The 13,190-nt window shown below is 51.3% G+C and overlaps 1 protein-coding gene across 1 annotated transcript in view; it reads right to left on the bottom strand.

Moving 5' to 3' along the window:
• The window catches only part of ZNF423 (zinc finger protein 423), a 268,424-nt gene that overhangs the window by 209,872 nt on the left and 45,362 nt on the right, over positions 1–13,190 (bottom strand). Inside the window, exon 2 of the mRNA XM_032854539.1 lies at positions 12,313–12,513. Coding sequence (XP_032710430.1) covers positions 12,313–12,409 — 97 coding nt within the window. The 5' untranslated portion in view covers positions 12,410–12,513. The remainder of the gene's footprint in view (positions 1–12,312; positions 12,514–13,190) is intronic.

Raw genomic sequence — 13,190 nt, 5'->3', positions numbered from 1 at the left:
TGTATGGGTGGGACTAGCCATGCTCACTGTCCCCCAACCCCTGCAAGTCAGGTCATCTACTCTGGCTGGACTCTGGTTAAATGGCATAAGCTCCTTCCCTCTCTGGGCTGATGCAGCCTGACAGCATTCACCATCCCCCCGTCGCCCCGTTCTTCTGCTAGCAGCACCCTGATTTCCACTGGGGAACATCTCTGGGTCTGCCATTTGGAGCACTCCATTCTGCCTGAGCCAAAAGCCAAAACAGCTTCCATTCATCAGAGCCAGGAGACACAGGAAGACCGGGTTCCCAGGCCTTTGTCAGGGTCCCTGGATCTAGCCGCACCTGAAGCTAGTGCTGACTACGTCTGCATTTTCTAGTTACCTGAGCCACTCAATTCCCCTACTTGACTGAGGCAAATTAGGGTTGAGTTTCCTGACACCAATCACCGAGAAGCCAAACTTCCCAAACTGCAAGCATGGCTTTGAGGACCAGCCCCTCTCCATCTTCCCCCAAACCCCTCCTAGCCCTGGTCTCTCCAACAACATGTAGAACTGAGGTCTTGCCTCCCCGTCCTGCTTCTGCTGACACAGCCTCCAAGCACACTAACCTTTTTGGCAGGGAACCCGCTACTTGTTTTCCCCGCTCACAGCGCTCACACGGGCCTTGGCCGGCACTCAGCTACACCGCAGAGGGAACCGGCCGGTTCTTTAGAACAAAGTAACTACACAGGGGTCAGTTTAGGAATCTTGTGGCCAAAGCCAGCGAGGGCTACGTGCTCCAGAAGGCTGGAAACCACTGCCCCTTTCACTCACAACTCTATCCCCTGTGCCTGAAATAGTTCCCAGCTCATAGTAGGTGCTGTAAAAAGTGACCCTATGAATGAATGAATACATACCAGGGGGTGCTGTGGTTCTACAGAACACATTTTTCTTCTGAGCAGTAGTTTATTTTGTTCTTTTGGACGCGGGGAGTTGTAGCCTAGGCAAGGGACACAGGAAAAGACCATTGATAGCTTTCAGCTCTAATAAAGGACTCTTGGAGAACAATACTTTCTAGTTGCCCCTTGTACCCTCAAACCAGGTCAGGATCCAGCTGGAGGTTATTCCAATCTTCACTGACAGGCATTTTCTCCAAGCTTTTCAAACCTCAAATTGGAGGAAACTAAGATTGAGTATTCGGGAAACACAACTGTCAGGTCTTTACGCCCAACAGATTGAGGAACGCACACGCACCTCTAGGAGAAAGCACCAGGGCTTCTCCAAAGGGCTCTGGTCCCTGTATCCTGACCATCAGTGACAGCGGTGTCAGACAGGAGCAAGGAGGGCTGGACTAACGGAACTGTAGTCTTGACAGGAAAGGGATTGACCTGAGTGCACATAACGGACCTTGGGTTTGCTCAGTGACACTGAGATTTGGGGAATATACATGTATTCATCGGGGAAAAACACTTCTTACTGAAATACCAATAGAATAAAGAAAAACATCTTGGTATTGCGATTTTGGAATGCTTTATCTGCCTCCTCCTTCCCCTTGAAGCTGATGGTGGGTGATATGACTTGGGGTCACCCTGGGTTTCTCAGGAGCCCGCACCGCAGACTGATTTTGTAGCTTCCCCCCACACACACCATCTGGGCACCTGAGCCACTCAAGCCTCAAGACCAGACCCACCCGATGGCTGCCCGGCCTCTCTCCAGCCTGGGCCCAAGGCTGGACACAATGTCCCGGAGCCCCAGCAGCCGGGGGATGCCTCCAGGACATGACTTGCTTCTCCCAGAACTCTGCCCCCAAAGGGTCAGAATCAGGGAAGGGAGGGCGGGCCAGCTTCTGTGGGACCCCCCACCCAGGGAGGGGCACAACTTCCAGGAAGTTTATAAGAATTCAAGTGCCCTAGTCACTCTTCCGCACGAAGCAAACAAAGAAAACGTCCAGTCCAGATGATGTGAGGTTTGTGGGTCCAGCCCCTGTCCCCTGTCCGTCCTGGGAGCTGCACTGCCTCCTAGGTATTACCAGCCACCTCCTGGGGAAAGGGGGGGCGCACCCACTAAGCCACCACCTCCCTGTGTGACCTTAGACAAGTCCTAAGTCCTACCTCACTGAAGAGCCTGTCCCAGTCCAGGCTTTCAGACAGCCTAAGGGCACTCTACATTGACTGGCTTTATGCACCAGCTATGTTGAGAATAAGGGTTTGAGAATAGGGTTAGAAGGAAACTGCCCCCCTAAAATTCTGAGATGAGATCGCTAGATCCCATCAAGAGCAAAGTGAATGGACTTGACCATCGGTGCTGGGCTATCTGGCATTTGAATCAACGATTATACTCTTCCAAGTTTGCCCACATGTCCCTCCTTCCTCCTACAGAAGACATCCTGGGAGCCCACGCCCCAATTCTCAGTCCCAGGGGTCTAGATGGAGGTGACTCCAACTCCCACCAGCCCAAGTCTAGCTACTATACAGGGCTGTCTCCCCCCACCCAGCCTCAGGGATGCTCTCAGGGATAAGCCTTGGTCCTGGCTGCTTGCTCCTCTACGAGTCAACCTGAGGACTTCTGTCCTGGCAATCGGAAAGAGGCTGCTCTTTCTCTGAGGAAGCGGGGGCGGGGGGTCCTGGAGGCAGCACCCCTGCCAATGAACACTTGGGTATGGGGTTTGTAGAGACAACCTTGAAGTGTGTCCTTGGAGGGTCATGCTTGAAGCTAGCCTTACTTCTCAGTTCCCTGAGCCAATGAATCTGCATTTTTTTTTGACTTGTCAGCTGGAGTTGAGTATACAGACAGCACATTAATTGAGGAACTACTATGTGCCAGGCAACCCAAAGGATCATGGCAACTTCACTTTCTAGCTAGATTATACATTCCTTGTTAATAGAAACTCGGTGTCTCTGTCTCACAAACACACACACACACACACACACACACACACACACACACACATAGCCCCAGACTCACAGTAGGTATGGTATCACAACCTCCTGGCATGACATCTACCTTCTAGAAACTTCCAAGCTGGAATGGATGACAGCAGACTGGACCCGGAAGTACACATGCAACCAGCCTGAACACCAGCTTGGGGTTTGTCTTTTCCTCCCAGGACCCTGAGGTCCCCCTGGGTGTACATCCTGGTCCTAATAACAGGAAACCAGTGGAAGGTTTGGCTGTTGCCAGGGAAGGAGAGGAAACCAGGATCCAGAGTGGGCCAGTCCCAGGCCAGTCCCTTTCACTCTCCCAAGACCTCTCCAGGGTCTCCTCACTGAGACTCATCCCAGAGGGTGTTTGCAGCAGACTCCTTCCCCGTGTTGAGCACCATACCTGAATTCCACTCTGGTCCACCCCCAGACACAAAAAAATCCACCCTTGGGCACATCGAGGTAGTCAGGCTAGCTGGGTGGGACAGTAGGAGAAGATCCTCCCCACTTTGGAAAGCACTGAGAAGCCTCGGAACACACCCATGGACACACTGTTTCCCGCGGAAACCAAGAGATGTGTGGATTCTTCCCACCTTGACCCCTGACTTCTATATTGTTAGATGTGGTGTCCGATTTCTGGAGAGACCTACAGGCCCCACAAAGTGATAGCAGCGTTTGCTCCACAGAATCAAGGCAAGGGGGATACATTCTATACCCCTGCAGGCCTCCCAGGAGGCAAGGAATGATGCCAGCCCCTAAAACCAACTCCCTTCCACAGGTCCGCCAGGAGCCAGGACCCAAGGCCCGAGCCCAGAGAAAACCACAGCCCCACGCACCTCCTAGCAAGGGACTCGGAGGGCAGGGAACAGGCAATTTAGGGAAGGTTCTGGTCTCACCATGGGCCAGGCAGACCCAGACTGGCCGGGTGCTCGCCATGCCCGTCTGCTTTCCTCCAAAATGGCAACGCAGTCGCAGGCCAGCACAGAAAGTCAGCACCCTCTCAGAGAGGTGTGGGCACAACGTCTATGTTCATGGAAGCCCCTTTTATTTATTTACTTTCTTTATTATTTACTTATTTATTCTTGAGACACAGAGAGAGAGCAAGAGCACACACAGGGTGAAGGGAGGGGCAGAGGAGAGAGAGAATCCCCAGCAGACTTCCCACTCAGCGCAGAGCCTGGCACGGGGCTCGATCTCGTGACCCTGAGATCACACCCTGAGCCGAACCCGAGAGTCAGATGCTGAACCGACTGCACCTTCCAGGTGCGCCAGGAAGCATCTTTTAAAGGCCCTGGGAAAGCCTCCTTTAAACAGGCAAGTGGCTGGCTCAGTCGGTTAAGTAGCTGCCTTCAGCTCGAGTCATGATCCCAGGGTCCCGGGATCCAGTCCCGCATCAGGCTCCTTGCTCAGCATGGAACCTGCTTCTCCCTCTGCCTCTGCCTGCCACTCTGCCTGCTTGTGCGCTCTCTCTCTCTCCCTCTCTGACAAATAAATTTTAAAAAAAGTTTAAAACTCTATATAAAATTTAAAAAATAAATAGGCTGCCTAGGACTCAGCACCTTACAAGTCACGGAATGCTTTTGTGATGTGAATACCTTCTCCGCTGTGTTACCTTTCAGGGAAATAAACAGTTCCTCCATCCCCAGCACCCAGAAGAGTTCCTACATGCAGTACATGCTCAGTACTTGTTCGAAGAGTAGATTGTCTCTTTCTTCTGTAACTCCCCCTGCTGATGATGCATTAATTGAAGTGTGTCCAGCCGTGGTTCATGGAGCCTTTCTTTTTACAACCTCACACCTAAGAGCCCTTTACCCATGGCATTGCCACAGGCTGCCTTATGGTTCAAAGCTCTTGCCCCACAGAGGCTGCGACCTCCCTGGGGACAAGATCCGCAAACTCTTCTTGAACACCTACTACGTGTTCTAGCGATCGGCCAAGGCCACCCTGGGGACAGAGAGGAGAACAAGACCCCACATCTTGGCATCTAGGCTATATGTCCTTTCCAGCACAATGGGCTGGTGAACATGTTGGTCTTTGCCAATCTGGTAGGTTAAAAATGGTAGGTAGTTTCTTGCGGGCTAAATTACCAGTTCTCGGGGCACCTGAGTGACTCTTAATTTTGGCTCCGGTCATGAACTCAGGGTTGTGAGATGGACCCCCATGCCACTGGGTTCTGCCTGGGGTCTGCTTGAGATCCTCTCTCCCCCTGAGTCTGCCCCTCCCCCCCACTCCCACTCGGCCACCCCCACTCTCACTCTCTTGAGCTCTCTCGAGCTCTCAAATGAATAAATATATCTTTAAAAAAAAAAATGTATGGTTCTCTTCTCCTAAAGAAGGTTTCTTCCTAAATGTGTAAGAGCTCACTAATACATCGTTTTCCGGTTCCATTCCTGTTCTTTGCGCGTGGGAGATATTCAAAATATCTGAAGATCAGAGGGGCAGCAACCATTCTGAGAAGGGGCTGGCCTCAGGCAGCCCAGACTTCACCCTGCTTTCCTGTCGATTTATTGGTTCTTTTCTTAGTGTTGGTAGGAGTTTCTTACACATTAAGGAAAAATATTTTTTGCCCGTGATACGTGTCTTTGGTTTGATTTATCACGGTTTTGGCTATGCAGAAATGTCCTATTTTTATGTGGCCAAATATTTGACTTTTGTTTTATGGCTTCTGGGTTTACAGTTATATTTAGAAAAGGCTTCCCCACTCTGATCCTCTCATATTCTTTAAAAGCCCACTCATGTTTTCCTTTAGTCTTTTCAAGTCTTCTTTTTCTGTTTAGATTTCTGATCCATTTGGGATTTGTTTTGGCTTTTGGAGGAGAGGGATCCAATTTCCATTTCCCGGGATGGCTCCACACCACCCCAATCCCGATTACTGACTGACCCACCTGTCCTCCGCCGACATACACTGACACCTCTCACACACTGCGTTTCCATTTCCGTTCACATCCCTTTCCGCTTTCTTTTCCCGGCCTTCATCTCTCCCACACCACTCAGATTCCTATGGCTTCAGAACGTGTTGGACAATCTGGCCTGGTGACCAGTCCTTCCCATCGCTCCTCTCAATCAGGATCTCCCTTCCTCTCCCTGATGTCTCTCCTTCCTAACGAACTTCAGAATCAGCTCGTCCATTTCTAAACCAATCCCACTGTTATTTTCACGGGCTAACCTAAAGTTAACAGGTTCACCGAGGGGAAACTGACCTATTTACGATATTGAATCTTTCCACCCAAGAAGAAGGTCTGCCTCCTCGTTTAGTGAAGTCTTTTGTGTCCTTCCGTAGCTGATATTGCTGGCTTGTTTGTCCTCTCCAAACATTTGAATGTGGCTTCCCGGGTCTGTTGCCTGGTCTTTATACCTTCCGTGACTGCCGTGAGCAGGAGCCTTCCTTGCTCCGTGTTTTCTAGCTGGATGCTGTTTGCATGCAGGAAAGCTCTTGATGTGGGGGGATTAATTGTGCTCAAGCCCCCAGGCCTTTTGCACTGCGAGACGCCGGCTGACACCAAGGTGCCATGCGCGCTCCCCGTGGGCAGAAGGAACTCACGCCCTGCACCTGTGCACTTGGCAGTGCACTGCCCTGCGGCTGCCCGTGCCGACTCCACTCTGCCCAAATGGAACCAGTACGAGGGGCGCCCCAAGCAATGAGGCAAGGACCACCCCCACTCATGCTGCCGGAGCGAGAAAGGGCCTGAGCCAGCGCACAAAGGCAAGATCCCGCCAGCCGGTGGACAGGAACGAGGCTGGCAAAGATGCCAGCCTTCACGCAGCCCCAGCCCCGTAATTAGGGCCCACAGGTCACTCTGGCCACAGCTGAACAAACCAGGGTGTAATTAACTTTCCACCCAGCTTTTTACACAGCAGCGTTTCACCTTCGCCAGAAAAGGCGGGTCTGCCTTTCCGAAGAGGCTGGGGAAACACGCCTCGGTCCCAGTCCTCAGGAAGTGGGGGCAGCCAAAGGGGGAGCAGCAAAATTAACCCACAGGGAGCATATTCTTTTGCTGTTGCTATTTGAACAAATCCCTCTCCATCTCCATTTTTTTTTTTTTTTTTTTTTAAGTTGAGCATTCAAAAAAGCCGTGTCGGTCTGGAATTTAGTTGGAAATCATTCACTGTCCCCAGTCTATGTTCTCTGGGTGAGCTGTTCAGACCTCGAATCTTAGCTCAAGCTCTGTAACCTTCACCAAGATCCCCTAACTCTCTGAGCCTCAGCTTCCTGATGTGTAAAATGGGGATGAATGGTGAAAAACAGATTCTCCCAGCTGGGACCTTTAGGAGGACGAGGTGGCCTCATTCCTTCATCCAACAAGCACGTATTAAGCACCACTGTGTGCCAGGCATCGGGCTAGGGCATAAGAGGGAACAAAACGGACATGGTTCTTGTCCTCATAAAGCTCAAAGTAGTGGGGGAGACCAGCGATGAACAAATTAAAAATTATCGCTCAGGGCGCCTGGGTGGCTCAGTCGGTTAGTGTCTCCCTTCAGCTCAGGTCATGATCTCAGGGTCCTGGGATCGAGCCCCGCATCAGGCTCTCTGCTCAGTGCCCAGTCTGTTTCTCCATCTCTCTCTGCCCCTCCCCACCACTCATTCACTCTCTCTCAAATAAATTTTAAAAATCTTAAAAAAAAAAAAAAAAAAAAAACTATTGCAGAATAACCACAGAATCTGACCCATGCCATGCACTATGTCAGAGGTGGGGCTGTGGGGAGAGCAATCAGGGAGGCTGCGGCCCACACGTGGAGCCCTGGGGGGTGGCAGGGACCCCGTGTACTTCAAGGATGCCTCACTGTGCCCAGTGAGGAGCCTGGTCTGCTTCGGAGATCCCCCAATGGTGCCTGGAGGAAGAAACACATGCTTGGCTTCAACCTGGTCCTGAAGACAATTTCTAGTCTATAGAGCAAGTGCCTAGATGATCCCAGAGTTAGAAACCTCAGTCTTTCTAAAGAGACTCCATCTGCCTCGCCCTACCAACAATGAAAACCTTAATCACACCCGTGGTGCCTTTAGCAAAGAGGCTAGGGATCTCCAAAAGCTTGTCAGGTGCTCCAGCCCTGGGGACCTGTCAGGTTCCACAACTGGCACAGTGCGCACCCCTGCTGACAGCCCAGTTCTAACAGAATGAGGAGCGTCCCTACTCGAGTGAGATGTAAAACATTACAACAGCACAGACCCAGCACCCAAATGTCCTCGGGCAGTCAGCCTCATTAATTTGGGCCAAAGCAGCAGTCAGTCTAAATCACAGAGTCTCCTTAAAAGGTAGTCTTCATACCAGAAAGCTGTAAAACATTCCCCCTGAATCCAGACTGAAGGTCCACAGCTGACCTGCTTCAATGAGCACATAAAAAATTGGAATCAGCCCCTGGGTGAATCAAACCTCTCATACCTGTTTCCATGGGGCCCCAGGAAGTTCCCAGAGATAGTTTCTAAAGCAATTGAAGTCCTCTGGGCTTCTAGAAGATGATGAAAAACACCCCCTGCCACCGCTTATAGGGTCCACACGTGCTTGGCCGACACTTCACAAACTGGGTCAACGTAAACTTAGCTCACTCCCTGTTCTGACATCGTCCCAGTGAGCAGGGCCCCAAGTAACGGGAACTTTCTAGCATCAGTTCAGAGAGCCATCAGACGATCTGGCCATTTCCTCATCCAGGGCCCACAAATGAGGCTCCGTGAGGCACAAACAAGCCCATCACAGGCATCAAGTCAGCCTCTGTCCACGCTGTGGTAAATCTCCTCATCTCCTGGCGGATGGGTCTAAACTGCATATTTTTGTAGTGTGTGGACACAAGACCAGCCACCCGAGCTTTATCTGCTTGAGGGCTGCTGTCTTTAAAAAAAGAGGGCTCCCCCTCCCACCCGAAAAAGGGATAATGGAGAAGATCACATTGCAGCCTGGGAATCCATTCAGAAAACGTTCAGCAAGAAACACAGAATGCAAAATGGCATGGGCCCTCCACACCAGACCCGCAAACATGGCCCCCAGTGGGCCGGGTCTGGAGGAGAACAAGGAGGAATCAGCTCCATGGGTGTGAGCAGCCACAGAGCCAATGGCTCTTGGTTTATCTCACTTCGTGTCCTCAGGATGCCACATTTGATGCTCTGTGGGTTTAAGGCTGGTTTCTCCTCAGACGTGAATGAGAGACAGTGATGCAGAAAGACGGAGAGAGAAAGAGGGAGAAAGGAAGAGATCTGGGTTCTGAAGTCCATGGTTCGAGAGCCTCTCCTGGCCCCAGCAGAGCCACTCCTGAGAAGGGACAGAGGAGAGAGGGCCTTCCCAAGCTCCAGAATCTCCTCAAGGGCGGGTTCTTCAGTGCAGAGCTCTAGGGGCCTGTCCTCCATCTGCACGCCACCAATGCCATCCTGGGAGGAAGTGCCCCAACCCATCTTCCATGGGGAGCTTCCCACCACCTCAGAAAATCTCCAAACCTCAGCGACTCTCCCAGATTCTGACGAAACCCGGCACTGCCCCACCCCCACCGCCACGGCCACAGAAAGACAGAAAGAACCAAGAGGTCACGCTGCTAAAGCAATTCTTTAAAAGAACCACATTCAAGATGGCGCCCCACAAACTCACACCACCTACCCAAGACACACCTGCTTGGTGAGGAGATGTCTCCACATTCGGGCAGTGACTGCTCCCAGCAGGGAATGATTGAGGACGAGTGTTGTTCACACCCAATGCCTAATTCCGATGCCCGGAGGCGCAGACTGTAGGATTGACAGGTGGCGCTGCCCTTAGGCCCCAAATTCTCAAAAGCAGAGAGGGCCCCTGCCTTCCCTCCAAACAAGACTTGTTTGTTCCCTCAGAAACATCTGCTGAGCGCCCAGAGCCCGCCCAGCCTCGGCACAGTGTAGTCCTCTCTGAAATGGCCTTTGTCAGGCTGTTGAGGGTCCACCTTTCCCTCCAGGGGGACAGAGTGTCCACACTGCCCACCTGCCCCAGCCCTAGTCCAGCGGCTGGATGACCAATGGTGAGGCTCCAGCAGCCCCCGAGCCTGGCCCGGGAGGGCTGCTATTGCATTTTTGTGCCAGTTCCAAGTTTTTAAAGCAAAAGCCAATTATCACACATCCCAATATACAGCCCAATATATAGAAGACTTTTTAATGTGGACAGCTCTGACTGGAGTGGGTATCAGAGCCCCCTCAGACAGGCCCCGATGCCCACCCCAATAGTTCCAGAAACATCTCTGGGGACACAGTGGGAAACCACGGCAGATCAGAGAGTGTGCAGGCGGCCGAGGTAAGGACCTGCTTTGAATAACACACACACAATTCCCAGGGGTTTATCCTGTCACTGGGTAATCCTTAGAACCTAAGACCTGAGGGAAAATCACTCCTGACATTCTTCTTCCATGTCAGGGAGACTCTCCCAGACTGGGTCACACCTTTCCTGGGCGGTAATGAATTTCTCAGGGATGCTATTAGGCAAGGTCGTTTCCCATACTCTTTTAAGGAATTTCTGACTCCCTTCCGATGCCCCAGGGCTTAGAGATTCCTGGCTCCCACGTCCCCATGGAGGTCATTAGTGGGGTCTTACTAGGAAGCAGATGGGAGAGTCAGTGGCTGAGGGCCCCGCAGACAGAGCCATCGTGATGTCAACCAGGCTGCGGCGATGGAGAGAAGTGAAAGCCACTGGGAAAAGAAGCCTGCTCAGGACTGAAGCACAATTAGTGACCACTTCCAGCAAAGAACCCCAATATTCAGCCTTGAAGCCTCACGTTGGCCCTTCACCACCTGGAAACACCACCATTCTCGAAAGTGTGGAGAGAGACAAGAGAATCTCCTTGGTTCTGAAGAACTGAGTGGTGCTGGTCATGGGGCCCCACTCCGAGAGCCATGGAGACTCAACGCAGCATCACTTTGCAGGGGTCCCTGAGGGGCCCTGGGATGGTGCTAGGCGAGCCCCAAGTGTTCTTTCACACTTCAAAAATAAAGAGTATTTTCTAACCCTTAATTAGAAGATCAATTCATTGATTGTGTTTCAAGTCAGGAACAATATTTCATTCCCATATCATTGATACCACCTCAGTTCTGGGCTACATCAAGAAAGACACAAGCCATCTACTGTTTTCTCAAGCAGGATGAGCATATACAGCCCAGGGTCCTGGAGAGGTCCTGGCTCAGCCACCAAATCCCTAGGTGACCTCGGTCAATCACCGCCCCCTCTCATGCCTCAGTATTTCCCCTCAGGAAATGGGGGGCCTGAAAAGCCAACCCCATATATCCTCCAATTCTGATCCTAAGCTTCTAAGTTGGCTATCGCCTCTGCCTGTGGTTGAAATAGCACAAATTCCAAATGACTGGGGTTTGGTCTGCTGAGCCCCCCAAAAGTCCAAAACTGTAAGAAACCTCTTGGGTCCACTGTTTTTGGTTATCTGTTTCCTCCAGAGACTGAGAATAGGGGGTTTTGTCTCACCAAGGCTGTGCAGGTACAGCTGTCACTAGAGGGAGAGTTATAGTTCCCCAAACACTTGGCTTTCAAACTTCTAAAAAGGCATGTAAGGTAGAAGAAGCTAGAGTTTTGAGCCCCAACCTGCTTCCTAGCAGCAATGGTCCCCGCCCCCTCAAAAATAGGAGACAGGTTCCCTTTGGAATACTGTCTAAGATTTTAGTTCCTCTCCCCACAACCCAGCATCCAAAGCCTTGCAACCAAAGACACAATGGAGAGGGATGTCGGACCACAGATGTTCTGGACTCCCCGCTCAGGGCCTGAAACTATGTCAGCCCCCTACCCCGTAAGCATGGCTGCCACACCCAAGGCAATACACAGGCCCCCATTCTCCCACTCCATCCACCCCACAGGATCCAGACACACAGATGCACATGTCTCATGATGCCTTAAATTGCTCCCATAAAACCGTGGCCTTGGGCCCTTTCTTTGAGGCTTCCAGGTCCCAGGAAACAGGGCCACAGTCAGGTCTGGCAGAAGAGCTCCGAGCTACCTCTTCTCCTCAGAGATGTGGATGGCTGAGCACAGGACTGGGACTACGTCCCTTTCTGGAGGGGCTCTTTTTGGCCTTTGAAATTCCCCCCATCCCATCCAAGCTCGGCCTCGGAGCTCACTCCTTCACGCAGCTTTCCACACTTAAGCAACTTAACTTAACACTAACAACTTCTTAATTGCTGGGTTTCCAAAAGGCTTTGCAGAAATCCAGGGTGCAGACCCTACTTGCTTCGGGCTCACACTCTAGAGATGGCAGATTGGGGGGAGGAACTACTGGGCTCCTCCCACGACTCCCTGCCTGCCAGAAAGCTGTTGCTTTTATTTTTAATTTTATTTAAAAGGCGGATACGGGGTACCCAAGACACCACAATAAAATGACATTAACTGTAAAATTACATTATTAATTCTTTAATCTCACTTGAGGCTTCAAGCTGTTGCTATGTCCAATTATCCGTATAACCACCTGTCAGAATCCCGGCGCTATTTAACATTACCTCCAGGACAGCGGTGGGCCCGGTGGTCCGTCAGGTCTGCCAGACACTCGAAGTCCTGCTGACAGTGATCGCAGGTGTAAATTGACTCATCCTCCATGTCTTCATCGTCCTCATTTCTCTCCTCTTGACTTGTCACGCTGTTCCTGTCTTCCAGCGCGCGGCTGGCTTTCCGATCACACTCCGGCTCTCCTTCCAGGCCTCCTGCCAACAGGAAGAATACAGTCCATGTCAGCTGACGGGGTCTTGGGAAAGGGTTTTAAAAGAATCGCCCAGCATTTATTAAGATACATTTAATTACTCTACCTCCCACGGTCCATTATTCTTGACACCTCTCAGTATATTAATATATGGGGTTTTTTTGTAGCGTGCAGTGCCATAATTCTCAACTAGATTCTTTAATTCTTGGTGCAAATCTTCTAGGGGGATTTCCTGTCATCTTCCCCCTGCGCATGGATGCTGGGGGGTCATGACCCATCACGGAGGTGAAAATGCCTTCGCATTCTGTCTCCTGAAAACCCAATTCTCTTACACACTTCTCCAGAGCCTCCATCCGCCGCTCCTAAAGCACCTAAACATTTCGTTTCGTGCCCCCCCCCAAGAGTCTTGCAATTTAAGAGCAAGGGAGATATCTTAGCCAAGTTCCCCAGCCACACGGCTAGCCTCCCAGGGTGGTGATGTCGGCTCAGTTCTTTGCAAAGATGTCCTGATCCTGGAATCAAGGAAACACATGCATTTGTAAAACCACAGATAGTCAAATCCCAAACTCAACTGCCCCTGAGGCCTCACTCATGCCCCGGGATCAGTCTAGACGGTGAGAACCAGCTTTGGAATCATCTGACCAATTTCTGTAAAATAAATGACCTATTCTGTGCTTAGCA

This window comes from Lontra canadensis, unplaced genomic scaffold, assembly GCF_010015895.1.
Source record: "Lontra canadensis isolate GAN:19392208 unplaced genomic scaffold, GSC_riverotter_1.0 scaffold8, whole genome shotgun sequence".
NCBI classification, from domain to species: Eukaryota; Metazoa; Chordata; class Mammalia; order Carnivora; family Mustelidae; genus Lontra; species Lontra canadensis.
Note: the sequence above shows the minus strand (reverse complement) of the source record. Positions and strands in the feature narration are given on the sequence as shown.